General features: G+C 40.2%; 1 protein-coding gene and 2 non-coding genes across 6 annotated transcripts in view; 2 read left to right on the top strand and 1 right to left on the bottom strand.

The window, feature by feature from the left end:
- The window catches only part of si:ch211-225b11.1 (uncharacterized protein LOC561694 homolog), a 39,396-nt gene extending 28,092 nt beyond the window's left edge, over positions 1 to 11,304 (bottom strand). Inside the window, exons 1-3 of one of the 4 annotated variants that reach the window (XM_028824449.2) lie at positions 11,136 to 11,304; positions 9,502 to 9,743; positions 5,599 to 5,733 (exon numbers count right to left, since the gene is read on the bottom strand). In XM_028824449.2, coding sequence (XP_028680282.1) covers positions 5,599 to 5,733; positions 9,502 to 9,718 — 352 coding nt within the window. In that variant the 5' untranslated portion in view covers positions 9,719 to 9,743; positions 11,136 to 11,304. Of the gene's footprint in view, positions 1 to 5,598; positions 5,734 to 9,501; positions 9,744 to 9,992; positions 10,273 to 11,135 lie in introns of those variants that run through there. The other 3 variants (XM_051921373.1, XM_028824451.2, XM_051921374.1) reach the window with 3 other exon arrangements.
- Positions 11,305 to 16,501: 5,197 nt separating this feature from the next.
- Positions 16,502 to 16,609, top strand: trnal-caa (transfer RNA leucine (anticodon CAA)). Its single transcript has 2 exons — positions 16,502 to 16,539; positions 16,564 to 16,609. It is a non-coding gene; the product is annotated as a tRNA-Leu (tRNA).
- A 356-nt stretch (positions 16,610 to 16,965) lies between these two features.
- On the top strand, positions 16,966 to 17,074 carry trnal-caa (transfer RNA leucine (anticodon CAA)). Its single transcript has 2 exons — positions 16,966 to 17,003; positions 17,029 to 17,074. It is a non-coding gene; the product is annotated as a tRNA-Leu (tRNA).
- The last annotated feature ends 374 nt before the right edge of the window (positions 17,075 to 17,448 follow it).

Below are 17,448 nucleotides of genomic sequence, written 5' to 3'. Positions count from 1 at the left end.
ACTGTTTATTGGTGCCACAGAAGTAACAATCTCCAAGTCTCCATTCTCCATAACGGGGAGTAGCACCCGCTGCTGGTGATGGTCTGCCGTCACCAGCAACATTAGTATTTACAGTGCATTTGCCACTAGTGCATTGTATGGTCCACTTCACCTCTTATACTGTGGCTTTATCCTTGCATTTACAGTCCCAAGATCTTGTTCACAAAAACCGAGTGAGAAAAGAAATAGCAGGGAAGAGAGGTGTAATTTGGTTGTAGGTTGGATAAAGTAAACTTATGGACCCATGTTATAGCAATGCTTAATGATCTAAATATGTTCTGTTTGTCTTTGACTTTTATTTTCTCCCTTTGATGATACCCTTCCTCCCTTTTCTGATGCAAATAAATCCATTATCATTATATCTTTGATTTTCTTCATTTTGTTGGCAAGAGTGCTTTAAACTTACAAAAGGGAGATTCAATAGATATAATGCTTTTGATGGTCTGTGCATGGTCATCATAAAATATAGTGAAAAGTACACTGGGAATATATTTCTTTGTTGATTTTATTTGTTGGCCTGATAGTTGACATTACATCAGTGAATAGTTTCACAGAGAAAGTCAGACACTGTAAAATAACATGCACACACAAATGTTCATCCCTCTATTCAATTTTTGCCTCCGCATATTCCAGGCCATCAGCATATCCTAGTATCACTGACAGCAAGACATCAAACAAGCTTAAATGGGATGCCAGTCTGCTAGCTCCTGTGGGGGCAACTTGGGAGTTGTACATATGGGGGATATGGGAGGACCTGGAGAGAAAGAAATTTACATGGCCATAAGGAAAATATGCAAACTTCCAAGGGATTTAATGCCAGTCCCTCAAAGCTTTAAGGCAGCAGTACTAACCGTGGCACCACCATATACCGATATACAGTCTGTGAAAACCAGTTGTAATTTTCTTAATGTATTTTAGTTCAAGAATGTTATGGTTATTTACTGTGAGCTCCTCATCTGTGAGGCTGATCATCAGTTTCCATCAGTAGACTGTTGATCATAATTCCTGCTCTTTTTACTGCATTATGACTTAGATTGCCATTTATTACCAGACAGGGCACTCACTTCAACATTACAGAATTAAAAACATGGATCTGTGAATATCAAAGAGAAGGAATTATATTTGTTTGGAGGAGTCAGTTATGGGAATGTTTGCGTGTGTAGATTAATTTAAGCATACAAATGGGGAAGCAGGAACACATACTAAACAAACACATTAGAGGCCAGGAACAGGGCTGCATTTTTCAGCTAAGCTGCCTGTTCAGTTTTGAATGCTTAACTCCCAAAGGCCTGCTTTGGAATAAATTGGAGACACCAGAGGGGAAATTTTCAAATATTTCTTTAATTTTAAATATTCTTGTGTTTTATTTTATGATTTAAATGAGTCAAATACTGCATAGCTTTTAGAAACAGAATAATAACTGAATACATGTTTTTAATAACATGTTTGTGTGCCAACTTTATCTAAAACAATCACAAGCTCTTTATCACAATGAAAGGATTTATTGAACACAAATTAACATTCAGGAAAGTGATACATGAGAAGAAAAAATAAGTTACAAGCACCTCTTGAACTTTACCCACTCAACTCCTTAAATCCCCTATTATAACACAGTCTGCACTACCTCCCTACCCAGAGGAGCCTTTGCTCAACTTCATTTCCGACTGTAAGGTCAGCCACCTTCATTTTAAAAGTTGGCTTTATCACCAGCTTTTGAAGCAGTTCTGGGGCAATCCCTGGAACCACTCCATGGTTGGAAATGCCCTTCCTGTAGCACTCATCTGTTGGGTCCAGATCCAACTGCCTATGCTAATCATACCACTTTTAAATAACAAACGCCAGAAAACTCTCTGGGCTGACCCCCCACAGGTCTGGGAAAACACCTGCCTGTTCCCCATGATGGCCCCAAATGGGCTAGCGTTTTCAAAGTTTAATTTCTGGGACACTTAATTGTACAAAGTATAGCTTCTTCTAATGGCCAACATATTCTTTACCATTGCTGTTGCCATGTTTTCTTTGTACACTGCTGAAAAAATTAAGGAAATACTAGAATCACACATCAGATCTCTAAGAATGAAATATTCAAGTGCAAAAACTTTACTGAGTAATATTGTGTAATTCATTGAGAACAAAATGATGTAACAGCAGTCAATGGAAACCAAAATCACCAACCCATTGAGGACTGGATTCACCATCACACCGAAAATCCAAGTCAAAAATTGAAATCACATGCTAATCTATCTATCTATCTATCTATCTATCTATCTATCTATCTATCTATCTATCTATCTATCTATCTATCTATCTATCTATCTATCTATCTATCTATCTATCTATCTATCTATCTATCTATCTATCTAATCCAACTTGCGGCAATTTCATCATAACGTGACTTAGTAGTGTGTATGGCCTCTATATGCCTGGATGCACTCTCGACAATGTCTGGGCTCCTGATGAGACGGCGGATGGTGTCCTGGGGGATCTCCTCCCAGACCTGGATATGGGCATCAGTGAGCTCCTGGACAGTCCAGGAGGCATGGATACGTAAAGTCCCAGAAGGTCTCACTTTGGTTCAGGTTTACGGAACATGGGGGCCAGTCAGTGTCGTCACTGCCTTCATCATCCAGGAACAGCTTACGTACTCTGGCCACATGAGGCCAGGTATTGTCCTTCATCAGGAGGAACCCAGGGCCAACTGCAGCAGTGTAAGATCTGACAGTGGCTGTGAAGATTTCATCCTGGTACCTAACAGCAGTCAGTGTACTAGTGCCTAGCACATGGAGGTTTGTGCAACCCTCCAAGGATATGCCTCCCCGGACTCACCACCAAACCGGTCATGGTGGATGATGTTGCAGGCTGCATAACGTTCAGCACGGTGTCTCCTGACACTTTCATGTCTGTCTGTGGAACTGGTCTCATCTGTGAAGAGAACAGTTGAGCTGCACGGTGAGCATAGTTCCCACTACAGGATGTCAGGCTCTCATGCCACCCTCATGGAGTCTGTTTCTGACAGTTTGGTCAGAAATATTTACACCAGTAGCCAGATGGAGGTACTTTTGTAGGGCTCTGGCAGTGCCCCTCAAGTTCTATGGGCTTGTCCAGCTGTCCTCATGTAAAGGCCCATCTCTTGGTGGCGGAGTGGTGGCTCTGAGGCTAGGGATCTGCACTGGCAATCGGAAGGTTGCCAGTTCGAATCCTGTAAATGCCAATAGGGACTCTGCTCTGTTGGGCCCTTCAGCAAGGTCCTTAACCTGCAATTGCTGAGCGCTTTGAGTAGTGAGAAAAGTGCTATATAAATGCAAAGAATTATTATTATTATTTCCTCCATGCTTGTTGTCTGTGGCCAACCACTCCCCTTTTGGGGGTTATCTTGCTGTTGCCTCTCCAGTGCACATGTTGCCACTTTCATTTGCACCAAAGCAGGTGAAGCTGATTCACAATCACTTATGCTTCCTAAGTGGACAGACTGATATCCATGAAGCTTTACTGACTTGGTGTCTGGTCTGGTGACTGGGATAATTAAGTGTTCTCTAATTTTTTTGAGCAGTGTATTTGTGAATGTGTGCCTGTAAGTTTTGAGGAGTATAGCTTTCTGCAGAAGTTGCTGACACACATTTTTATTGTCATAAATCCTCCTCTGGGACTTGTAATTAGTGTGTGCTTGGTGTGTGGGTGTGTTTGTGTGTGTCCTGCGGTGGGTTGGCACCCTGCCCGGGATTGCTTCCTGCCTTGTGCCCTGTGTTGGCTGGGATTGGCTCCAGCAGACCCCCATGACCCTGTGTTCGGATTCAGCGGGTTGGAAAATGGATGGATGGATGGAATTCATTTACTGCAGCCACTTAATCCAAGCCTATCCTTGCAACACTGGGTATAAGGCAGGACAACATCCCAGTCTGTATTCTATTAATTAACCATACAACAGGAATATTGATAAACCCATGCAAACATGGAGATAAAATGCCAACTCCTTACAGAAAATGATGGGGCAAAGATTTGTACTCAGTTTCCTTTAGCTGTGAAAGAGCAGTCCTAACAAATACATCTCTCACTCGTTGTTATTTTAAAAATCACTGGAGTTGCATCTGCCGTCTCAGCCACAGACATTAGAGATCAGATACTACCTGTCCTATCATCCCATACAGCCATCAATTCACCTCAAGGTGATGTCAAAATGGTTCCATCAATATTTTCTCATGCAACAGTGTGGCAGTGAAAGTTATCAGCTGCGGCTTTTATATGTATTTCAGTCCCAAACATCAATGACTTACTCCCACCATTTGCACCACCAGTGCAGCCTCTAATATTCCTCTGGAAAATTCTCCTGGAGAAGGGAATGATCATTCTCTTTGGCAGGAAGCTTTATAGTGTGCTTCAGATTGTAAGGGTCTCCTGAGTCTGCACACCATTTGACTGTTCCACAAATAAGTCCTGGCAAATTGTTCTAATAATTGGGTGTCATGTCTGATTTAATGTAGACATTGCTGTGTTTACAGCTTTTGTATCTATAGACAGACAGACAGATCAGATGATGACAGTAGACTATGTGTTTTGTATTTCCATACCTCATTCTTCTTTAGTGGTACAGTATATGGTCTACTATGGTTACAGATAGCTTTGTGGACACTATCCTTTATTTGTTTCATGCTATACATGTGAATATGCATCCATCTCTGAGCCATATGTTTTTAGTCCAGTCCAATATTAGAGTTTTAGAGAGTTCGAGCCTATCACAGCAGCATGAAGAACTACATAGGAGCTGATCCTGGATGATATACACCTACACACACACTCTCTCACATTCAAAGCCAAGTCAGAGTTCAAAAAATGACTTAACAAAGTATGTCTGGGACGAAGTGTGAGGGAAGATGGAGCTCCTACTGTATATACATGCCTTCATGTATTATGTATATTAATCTCATTTTCCAAGTCTTAACATTACTGATTGAGGCCTCTTAAGTAGAAACACAGTCCTTAATGAACTAAGACTAAGGAATTAAACTTTATTGAAACCCTCCTTTCATTTGCTTCTATTTTCCTGCACACCGTTTTCCAAAACCCCCAACGCATCTCTGGCAGATATAATCCATTAAATGTGATTATACCAAGGCATATAGCTAATATAATGGATGGGTGGTGGGGGACTAACTTTCTGGGGCCAAGTGTTCTCCAAGTACTCTGGGTGGCAGAATCTGCCTGGCCGAGGTCTCATGTGGACACTTACAGAACTGCATGGGAGGTATAGTTCCAAGAGCCAGCAATGTTAGAGTCTTTGGGTGCTACTGGAGGGAGCTGCCAAGAGGAGGCTGCTCTGCCATGTGGAGGTTCAGCTTGACCCAGAAATGCTTCCCAGCCACAGGACAAAGATGTACTCTCGGGTCAAAAACTGTTCAGTGCCAAAGTGTGCAATCTATATAAAGAGATAATTGGAGGATGGAAATCAAATATAATATAGCTGTCTGTTATATTTCTAATATGTAGTGTAATAATAATAATGTAATTATTTTCCCCATTTTGTACAAACAGGTAGTTTCTGAAAGTATTATGTCCTTGTGTGCTTACCTTTTAAAAGTGGGCAGATTTTGGCCATTGCATGCACTGGTCCCAGGCGAGTGTACTGACCAATGGAAAACTCCATAAAAAGTAGAGGAATCCCACACAAAAGCAGCATCACAAGATATGGAATGAGAAAAGCACCTGTAAAAACAAACGATAAAGATCCAGAATGTGGCACAGCAGACTTCATAAAAAGTAGTGTTGTCCCTCTGTTATGTGAATTTAGAGAGAGTATGTGGGATGCTACTTTAGCTTTTTTTTTAGCAAGTTAAAATAAAGCAATAAACTTAAGGAAAAGGTGCACTAGGGAGCCACCAACATGTGACAGGGGTTAGAGTTGGGGCTGTAATTTGTTTTCAATTATCTATGTTAATTTTTGCATATATTTTGAGTAAAATTATTATGTATTTATGTTGCTTTGAATTTTATCTTTTTGTGATGCATTGTGGTGCCAATTTGTAGACCACCATTTTATGCAGTAATCTTTACAGACACCACCCATGTTGTTGGCAGTGGTCAAATGCCATTGTACATGTGACATTACCGATCCTTCCTTATTTAAGATTTTCCCAACCTGCATGTGGTGTCCAAGCTTTTGGATTTTTAAATCTCTTCATGATTGTTTTTATTAGTTAGGAAAAGCCTTCTTACTAAAAGTTAGGAGCTCCATTATGACTTCTTAGACTGCAGATTTTTGAGTTGAGCTTGGTGTAGCAGCTCATTTATTTTCTTTGACTTAGATCCTTGCTACTTCTTTGATAATTCTTTTCTGTACTCCCTTTACTATACTTTACATACTCCCTTTATATACTCCACTATGTAAACATGAAAATGCAGTCAAATTTGATAGCCACTTACCTGTTCATAATACAAAAATTCAGCTCTCTAAATGTACTTATTAAGAATTGCTCTGATTAGGTAAGGACACACAGATACATGCACTGACTGTGGAGTGCCGGACCCCACAGAAACCCACCCAGACAGAGACTTCTACTGCAAGAAGGATCCCAGAAAGAATGAAAACCTGGAGTCCAACAGCTGTTAGCCAGCCACTGTGAGATTGTATTAGGTGTGATTAAATACCGATTTATTTATATGAACTTTTTTGTTGTGTTACCAAAATAGTTGAAAATGTTCATTTTTTAAAGTTTGCTACCTCTAATATTAGGCAAGGAGACATGGTATGGAGATCTACTGCTTCCTGATTACATTTTTTAAGTCCCGATGCATGTGGAGTTTGTGCCATCAGCATATATGGACTGACTGACTGATCTGGCTTGTTTGTCTGTCTGTCTGTCTAACAGGCAGATATGAAAAACACTATATATTTTTTCAAGCTTTGCTTTTCAGTAAGAACTTTCAACTTCTTTATGTTCAATTGTAATTACAGTATTTAATCTCCTCCTTGTAATTCCAGTGGCCAAACTTTAAAGAAGAATGGAATTGGCAAACATTCAAGTTACAAGTCTAGCTTTGCAGTTAGTCTGCTTATGAATGCGGAAATTCAAAAGGATTCAGTCAGATTTGGGATTTTCACTCATGACTGAAAGTATTTAATAATTTTTTGGTGGGAAATGTAAATTCTTCTAAGTGATAATTGAGGATTAATCTAGTGTAACTTATCTTAACGGCAGGTTATGTTCCATAACTAATATATTCAGTTCCCCATGGAAAGCTTGAGAAATTCATTCAGTTCTTGGGTAAGCATTCGCCGCTAATTTACTTTTTCATGCAGGTGGACGGGACTGTGTAGAGGGCATGTTTTTGGTTATGTCAGGCCGGCATGATCAGAGTTGGGGGGCATGCTGTAGCAACGGTTAACAATTAACTTGAGCTTGGAATTTCGAGACGCGTCTGCTTAATACCTTTGCCTGGCGACCTGTGGTCTTTTTTGTAAAGTGTGTTGGACATACTGCTTAATGTTTAACGTTTTCGTAAGGACTTTCAGAAAGTTACATGTTGTCCTCAAACCACACGTCTCATGCGTATTATACAACCAGAAATTTGGACATGATGTGACGCCCAGTCCGGAGTTTGTTCCTGCCTTGCGCCCGATGCTTGTTTGGATAGGCTCCAGTTTCCCCTGCTCAGGATAAGCGGATTTGCCGAATTTGTGGATGGTGGACAGAACTAAAGATTAATACATTGATTCACTTCTGGTTTTTCATTCGGTGGTGTAGTCTCTCTCAAGGTAAAAAAAGAAATCCCAAAGGAAAACTGAGAAGGCTGTCGGTTACGTTAAAGTAACAGTTGCTTAGCAACTATTTTGCTGTGTCACACTCGAGTCGCATCGGCTGACTCGGGCGGGCACCCAAGTAATCACCCACAGGCCCCCTGTAGTGCGCTCCGGTCACCAACACTTACGTCAGTTCACTGTACCAGGGTACATATCTGTATGTGGTTAGCCTACCGCTTCAGCACGTCGTAATGTACGTGCGTGCGTGCGTGCGAGCGAGCGAGCGAGCGACATGAACAATTGCACACCACCTAACTCAGCTTGAGCTGGAACAATGACATACCATCCCACATCCTCACCACCCTCGGAAAAGACAAATCCTCCTTGTCCGCTGTGTGTGTGCATGTCAGGATATGAAGCTCGGCGCATTCCCATCAGTAAATAACGAGTATATGATGATTTTATAAACCAATTTTCAAATAATGCTTAAGTTAATTTTCTCGTCTGATACTGGGTACCACGGTAATAAAATGACCAAGCTTCTGAACAGAACAGTTATGAAGAGAGGCTGCTCTGTAGAATGGTGTGTCCTGCACAGGTCAAGGGGAGTTTTTTCAAGGTTTGTGCACAAGCAATAAAAAGTGTTAATTGCAAAAATAAAGAGACAGAAAATATAACAAAAATATATCCACTTTATACATTTATTCTCATATTTAGTTTAGCTTATTGTGGCCACAGAGATTTGAATGGACAGTATGCCTGGTGGCCAAGGCACTGGACTTTAAACTGCAAGGCTCACTGAACATGTTACTTTAACTACCTTTGCACTATCGTTAAAATACATGGAAATAGTTGTGGCAAAAGGTGGCACAATGGTTTTAAACCCCTTTATTGCCAATAGTTTCCCCTTACGTCTTGTCGAGTTTCCTCCATGTACTCCGTTTTCAAAGATGTACAAGTTGGGTTCTGCCCTGTTTGAATGTGAGTGTGGCTGACTGCATATAAGTGGACCCGGCAGTGGTTTAATGCATGTCTACGGCTTGTTCCTGCCTCGTGGCCGTTGCTGTCAGGATTGGCATCTGAGAACACTATACTTCCACTGTATGCTTCGAATTGTGAAACTCCTGTGAGAGGTGCTGAATTAAATTAACTTTTTTTAATAGCACCTTTCACATGTACTTAACCTACCTAAATTTCACCCATCCATTTTCTAGTGCACATGTCCAGGTCAGGGCTTTGTTAAGCCGGTGCCTGTCCTGGGAAGCTCATACTCTCATATACTGGGACAACTTACCAACTTAAATTGCAGTCTTTTTACTCATATAGCAACTTTCAAATCTATCGCTGTGTCTATCATTTATGAAGCACTTTTCACAACTTTTTATTTTCCGATTATATACCACCTTTCATATAACCTTCCTCCAGATTTTTTTGTGCAGGGCATTAACAATAAAGTACTGTATTCAGTATATTCTGATGTGGATGTACGTCTTTACAGCGTTTCTTTAAAAGCATATGAAGTGGAATTCTTATTGTGATGGCGAAGTAAGCGAAATGGTGATGGTCGTCTGCGCAATGCTCACTATTTGTAGCTCGTTACACAACACTTAACTACCTGCGGTTTACTTAGATACCCCCAGACACAATTAGCGGGCTTTGTTTGTGAACATTAGATGAGGTTTCGCACCTGCTTTATGTGTAGAGACACATCTCGGAGACACGTGCACACTTACCTCCTCCACTCCTGTAGCACAGATACGGGAATCGCCACACGTTGCCCAGTCCCACCGCAGCACCGATGCATGCCAGGGTAAATTCGAACCCGTGGCTCCAGGCACCTCGGTCGCCGTCCTGCGAGCTGTCCACAGCAGTGTTATGTTCTTGCTTCGTCGTTCCATTTTGGTTACACATGTTTGATCCAGATAGTGTTTTTGTGACGCGTATCCCCATAGCTGAGTGTGTTGTCTTCTCAATCCTGTGAACGGCGCATGCAGTAAAACAAAATGTGATCTCGAGTCAGTAGGAGAGCTAGTAAAATGCGCGACAGTAACGTTGCCGTCAAAGTAAAAAAATAAAATAAATCATTAACAAGAACCTTTAAAGCATAGTTGAAAATATACTAAAATTTTGCGTAGTGTTTGAAAGCAGGGCCGTCACAATTAAGTATCAAACTGCACAGACAAACCGTCACTTCTGCCTAGTTTGGTAAAGGACCTTAATGTACTTCGATCCATTGCCCCAACTTTGAATCGCGTCATGTAGTAGGTAGGCTCCTCGCGTGTGCACTGGTATTCCGTTTTAACTCTCCTGTGTTTACTTTTATATATTTAAAATTATTGTCACGTGCATGTTATCTACTTCCATACTTTAATTTATAAACATTTGATCACAAAACAAGAAAATATTTTAAATACAGAATGAACCTTGTAATTGAGAGAATTCACTGCCGCGTGGACTTGAAAAGCGCTTCTCTGAGATTGGCTGTGCCGCCTATATGTGATAGCTAAAGCTGCAGCAGCACTCGGAAGGTGATGTTACGTCGAGTTTGAAATGACTGTACTGTATTTAAAATCGGTAATGTTCTGTCAAGTCATAAGGGTGGAGCAGTAAAAGAGGTGCATCTTTATGCAAACTAGTCCACTTTATACTGCATAGACTAAATATGGAGAAACGGTTAGGAATTTGAGCCAACTAGCATTAACACACCCATCCATCCATCCATTTTCCAACCCGCTGAATCCGAACACAGGGTCACGGGGTGTCTGCTGGAGCCAATGCCAGCCAACACAGGGCACAAGGCAGGAACCAATCCCGGGCAGGGTGCCAACCCACCGCAGGACATTGGCACACCTACACATATTTTTAGTGAAATTTCCCCATTCGGCCTGGTGACATGAAGGTGTGTTTTTTATTTTTTAATTACTTACTGGCTCTCTTACTTCAAGGAAGAAACGTGAGTCAGCAACCGTATGAATAGAGTGCATCTTATCTGATCGCTGTTAAAGAAACCCTTTATGACCAGGGTTTATGTAATAAGTATTTAAGTATCCTGTGTGATGTGTGGTCATTTCTCATTCATAATATTTTATCTCCACACACAGTCAAAAGCAGGTCAGGGATAGTTCTGTTCTGGGTTGCTAGATCCCGACATTGCTAACAAGCACATGTGGGCTGACTCATCACCAGTCATGAAGAAGGGCAGTTACATAACACACGATATTAATATGAAAATATGTATCTCAAAAAAGAGATGAATGGAACAAATGTACAAGTCTCTAACAATCCACATCCCCCCTGGTAGCGGGCTGACAGCACCGTACTAGAATTAAGCTTCGAATTTAAAAATACAAAACGAGAGCATCTTTACCTTATTACCTCTTCCCTGTGTTTTTAATTGACCCAAAATGTGGTTGAAGAATGCCGCATGAGCTCGTAACTGATTCACAGTACCAATCCGTCCCGACCAGCCGCCTGCTTTTTTTAAGGGGTCAGTGGGAGTCTGCAGGAAAATCGCAGTGGTTCGGAGTGAGCAGCGCCAGCAAACGTCATCAAGGGGGCGGGGCAGAGCGACAACCCAGCTGGCGCACGCGCGTAGCACTCATAGGGCTTAACGATGTCATCGCCTTTGTTGCGTCTCATTTCCTCCTGTGTCTTCACTGCCTGTTGTCCTTTATTCGTTTATCTGGTGAACGATATTTTATATTTTATATTTAAACAGCTTCCTGCTTTCACCTAATCTCAGTTTTCCTTCTGTAAATCAGTTTCTCGCGTCTGTGAACTTAATCCTATGGGTCTTTTTTTTATCTTGGGCTGTCACCACATAGTCTGCTGGTTTACTAGCTAACATTTAATTGATTTTTTTAAGATGTTCTACAAGCAAATGATTGTGATGCGGTAAAAAATAGGAAAACATTAGATAATTATTAAAAAATTGCTTTTTTTTAAATTGGTGGCAGTGGTTAGAGATCCAGCGATCTGAGTTTGAATCCCAGCCTGTTACAGCATGGTTGGAGCTTGCAAGTTCTCTCTTTGCGTTGGTCTGCTGTGACAACTTCTCATGTAAAATGCAAGTATAAATTTTATAAATTAGTAAATACAGAATTAGTACACATAAAGACAGATTTGTTTAAACACACAGGAAAACAATGTAGCTGGAAACTGATTAATGTTATTAATTAATTGTTAAACTATGGCCACCTTACAGCAGAAGAAAGGAAAACATGAACGCTAACGTCAATTTTGCCAGCTGTGGGTGTGTGCGTTAGTGTGCCTTGTGATAGACTGATGTCCCCATCCAGGGTTGGTTGAGTTGGAGAGAGGTATGAATTGAACATTCACTCAGAATAAGATAAGCTCAGATACAAGGCAAGAATATCTCAACACTAGCTGAGGCTCACCCAGAACAAGCTTTGTATCAGGTGGTCGTAGCTTTGTTCGTTTCAGTCGTTGTTTTCTTAAACCAGGTGTGATGTTTAGGAGCGGAGCTGGGAGATGTAAGTGGCAAAGTCTGACTGAGTTGTCTTGTCTTTGGCTGTTGTTTATTTCCTCCTCGTGTTTATTTTAAAATCCTTTGAATTTATAGTCTATTGCTAATTGCCTTGTGTTAAGATATTGCATCAGTCAAAATTTTCAGACAACCAATAAATTCCTATGGTCAGGGTGAGTTAAAGTCCCAAGCCTCTATTTCACATATTCTTGCAAGCATACACATTCTGGTCACTTTATCTAATCTTAAAAATATACATTCTAATAAATAATTGAATACTTATTTTCTCAGAATGTCTATTTTACATACACCCCAGAATTGTATATAATCTGAAACTACCTTATAAGTATTAATAATCTAATGAGGTCATGTGTACTTGCTTGCTTTTTCTGTTACAGAACATTTTTCCCACCTGAGCTCTGAGGCAACAAGTTAAGAATGACTATCTAAATAAGTCTAAAATAAAAAAGACTGATACAAAACACACAAATTCAATACTACGAATCATATTTAGTATATTGTAAAAGTGCACTTTTTCCACAGAATTACAGCCAGTGTGAGAATGATCCATAACTCCAGAATATTTATTCCTTTTTCCTGAAGATACATTTTTTTTTTCAATTAGGGACATAATACTCTCAAATCCAATTTAGGACCAGGACATATTCTGGAAGCACTGGTCTATCACACATGCACTGACAGGGGACAATCCAGAATTAATTAAGCTAACACACTTGTCCTGGGATATTGGAGGAAAACTGTGGTATCCAGACCAAAGCCCACACAGACATGGAGAGAACATGCAAACATCACATAGGCAGTGAGTGACTGGGAGAAACACTGGACTTTTGATGAAAGCCTGCCCAGAACTGTAAGACATGGTTGTTCATACCAAGCCTCCATTGGTATACTGTGACTACAGATGAACCACCTTCTCTGTTGCTGGCAAAGTGTCGAGAAAAAAAAGATTTCAATTTTCCCTTAAGTTTATATGCATCTTCTTGGGATGTATTTTTGCAATGCTTATGCACTTCTAGTCTTATTCATCCCCATGACAGCCATGGATGACCTCAAGAACCATCCTACATTTTTTTTATTCCTTTGTGTTTTCTTTAGTTTATGACTTAAGTGGCATCTTATGGTGGGGGACGTAAACATGGATTTCTTCTTCTTTTTTTTAATCTGCCTTCTTAAAGCTGTTTTGTTACATTACCCTAAACATTTGAGTCCAATTAAATAAATATACAGTATGTATTTATATATTTTTTTTTTTCATTCTTACAACAGTGCCCTCATGTGTATACTTTGTGCTATGCAGCACAGATTGCTACAAATTTTTCTATAATGTTGGGGGTTATGGAAATCTAAAGGGTTGGAGAAAAGAAAATAATGACTGGAACCAATCCAAGATGGGACAAATGTCAAATTTTCCTGAAGTGCACCCCACTCAGATGTGAAAGTAGAAATAAACAAACACAGAGTGGAATGTGGGACCTTTTCACAAATCACAGATTTATTACAGAATTTATTTGGCGCAGCTACTATTCGTCCTCAACACAGCCTAAATTCATCGGCCTGAACTCATCAAGATGCCAGTGTTGTGATTCAGAGATGCCTATCCCAAATTTAGCTGATAGTAGCAGTGGTAGTAGTAGTTTTGTCATATTTACAGAGTACAGCGGAATTCTTAGTTGCACTTCCGACCAAAACGCTACATGTACAGTCTCCACAGTAAAAAGGAATGTATTATACAAAACCTCATGTTATTTAACAGAAAAACATAAATGTGCTTACCTAATGTATGCTTACCCATGCTGGCATAAATGTCTAATTATTAAAGACATCTTTATAAAGCTGCAGTGGGTTGGCACCCTGCCCGGGATTGGTTCCTGCCTTGTGCCCTGTGTTGGCTGGGATTGGCTCCAGCAGACCCCCGTGACCCTGTGTTCGGATTCAGCGGGTTGGAAAATGGATGGATGGATATTTAAATGTACTACTATCTGTTCACTTACCTATTACGTATTTATTAACCTATGTATAGTATTGCATAGTTCTTTATCTGACTTGCTCTTGTCCTATGTTTATGTTGCACCGCGGTCCGTTATTTCGTGCCACTGAATGCTGCAGTGCTGTGTACGGGTTGTATGACAACAAACCCGCTTGATGTTGCTTGAATCGAACTAGAATAAGCGCATTACAAAAGTTTTGAATGTTGAGAAAAGCCAAGCAAAATGACACCTTTTATTGGCTAACCAAAAAGATTACAATATGCAAGCTTTCGACGCTTGTAATTCAAGTGTATTCGAAACGAAGTAACATAAATGGCCACAAGAGGGCAGGAAAGGATCGGCTATTGTAATCTTATTTTCTGTTTTTCACGGTTACCAAGGTATAGTTATATTCCACATGAAAACTACTGTTTTAAAAAATTACACAGAAATCACACAAGTGTTAAATGAAATCTTATAATGTTAAAGTAACCCTTAAAAGTCTCTTTATGGAAAGTTATTTTTCTTCTCCTCACTGGCTAATTGGCTTTAACTGACTAATTCACATTAATAAACCTTTAATTAAAATAGGCGCATATATATATGAATTTGAAATTGTTTGTGCAGACTGAGACATCTGTTATATTTATTTTGTTAATTTAGATGCATATAGCAGTTTGAAGCCTAGGAAATGTGTGGTAAAAATTTTTAATAAATCCAGAAAGATATTGTGTTTCAAATGAGAGATTTAAAGAAAGAAAAAAAAAGAAAGAAAAACAGCAGATCCTATCCAGCAGAAGCTGTAGCTTTATGTAACGGGAAATATTTGATTTCAAAATGATATTGTGTCGTCCCGTCGAATAAAACACACTCAGAAGCCGCTTGTACGTGGGAGTCTTCTGCCTACAGGCTTTTAATTTGATATGCTGCGATATAAGCGGTGCCCTGCCACCGTCCGTTGTCTGGGTCATGGAGACACCTCCAAAGTAATAAATATAATTCGCCTTCGTCCTATCTACCTGCGTCTTGCCTGCCCTTTAACTGTTCGCTCCCTTCTCAGCCTGATGCTGTCTTTCTCTCCTCCAACAACTACTCTTCCAACTATCCGTCCCTTTTTCTCCACTCACCCTTAATTAACTGATCCCTGACACTCATACTCCTCCCTCTCTCTGAGGAGGTGTCCCGAGCCCTCACGAAGTGTGTTCCCCCTAAGACTTCACCCCAACATTGATTCCAGTTCCTACAGCCCATGCAGTGGCAAGACGCGCCACAATATGATCAGAACTTCACGTACTTAGTGTTTTGAAATGTTCTCCCTGCTGTGAACAACTTTATTTACAAATACATTTCAATTTCCGTTGAAAGTAAAAAAAAAACTTTTTAAAACAATGAACTTAATCCGTACTTTAAAAAAGTACAGTATTATGATTTAGAAGTAAACCCGGAGCTTTGCGGTTCAATTAGACTGACACGCTCAAACACTCGTTTGACGAATTGTCATACTTCACTTAAAAAGGTGGCTTAAACTCAGGTCTAAAGAGACTTAAATTTTAAACTGACAGATGTCATAACTTGCAGACTTTTGATAAGACTATGAAATCTTAAAAACAATGATTTCACGTGTTTATAATATTGTTACTGCGGTGGGCTGGCGCCCTGCACGGGGTTTCTTTCCTGCCTTGCGCCCTGTGTTGGCTGGGATTGGCTCCAGCAGACCCCCGTGACCCTGTAGTTAGGATATAGCGGGCTGGATAATGGATGGATGGATAATATTGTTAATTATTATCCAATAACAAATCAAAGGCTGAAAAATCTAACAGGTAAATATGGAAAAAGGCAAAAAAAAGTGTCTGGAGATGACAAATACACTGGTCAGTAAAGTGAATTATTAGCCAGCACTTTAAACAACGTGACTGGCAAGTACTCCCCCTAAATCTCCCACCTTTGCCTCACGCTTCCACTGTTCTGAAACGTGACTCTAGGCTGGCTGCATTGTATTTAGCGTGAAGCGGATTTTTTTTACGTGTTTAAACGTAGTTTGCTTCCACATTAATTATTTACTATCGCATTCACATTGGCACCGTTTGGAGGCAGCAGTTAACGTAGCACGCAAGTATTTAGGAATGTTAAAGGAAACCCCACGGATAGACTGTGCGAATGCCGCCCAGGTAACCACTTATAAAATATTCAGTAGATTAAAATAAGATACACACGCACACACATAATTATAATGAGCCACAGAGACGCTTGTGTCTGTGTGTCAGGATGGCCGAGTGGTCTAAGGCGCCAGACTCAAGGATGATTCCTTCCCCGATTGGGTGTTCTGGTCTCCGAATGGAGGCGTGGGTTCAAATCCCACTTCTGACAATACGATTTTTGCCCTGTAAATGTCCTTAAAGCGTATATTCTGCACACCGGTTTGCTTATTACATGCGTAAATTAAGCTTCAACGTACCAAACAAAAATACTTTTTTGTATATGTGTAATTGTAACGACTCGAGTGGATTAAAAACAAACGTAATTTTGTTGGCGAATATTTTAGAACGACAAGCTACTCAGGTGGGTTTATATTTCATTTTCACAAAGCAGCAATTTGTTTCTGCCAACTCGGCCGAAGAAAACACAAACATGAACTCATAAAAAATCGAAATTTAACTTACATTTAAATTACATCACAAGTGTAACTTAACAAAAGTCAAACGGATAGCACTGTGAATGTGTCTGTCAGGATGGCCGAGTGGTCTAAGGCGCCAGACTCAAGGACGAATCCTTACCTAATACGGGTGTTCTGGTCTCCGAATGGAGGCGTGGGTTCAAATCCCACTTCTGACAACACTGTTTTTTATTGTTATGATCTTACGTTTTAAAAAGAAATTCAATATATTCGCGACGTAACTAATTCGTTTTTCCCCAGATCAGAACGCCTAATTGAGCTGCATCGTGTGTTTTGTTGTTTTTCTTAGGGATCTCTGAAACCAAGAAGGCTGATTTGACTAGTTATTCAAGGGATTATTTGACAGTTGGCCAGTAGGAGGCACTGTTTCCCGAAATACGTTAACATGCCTATTCGGTTTATAGTTCCAATCAACTCAATTACCTAGATACAATTACAAATTACAAGATTGAAAAATGCACAGCCGAAATGAAAAGTGAGGACGATAATAAATAAGGTGTCCTTGAAATCCCATTGACGTCATGCTTGCCGT

The sequence above is a fragment of the Erpetoichthys calabaricus genome, chromosome 18 (genome assembly GCF_900747795.2).
Source record: "Erpetoichthys calabaricus chromosome 18, fErpCal1.3, whole genome shotgun sequence".
NCBI classification, from domain to species: domain Eukaryota; kingdom Metazoa; phylum Chordata; class Cladistia; order Polypteriformes; family Polypteridae; genus Erpetoichthys; species Erpetoichthys calabaricus.
The sequence above is the reverse complement of the archived record's forward strand: the minus strand, read 5'-3'. Positions and strand labels throughout refer to the sequence as shown.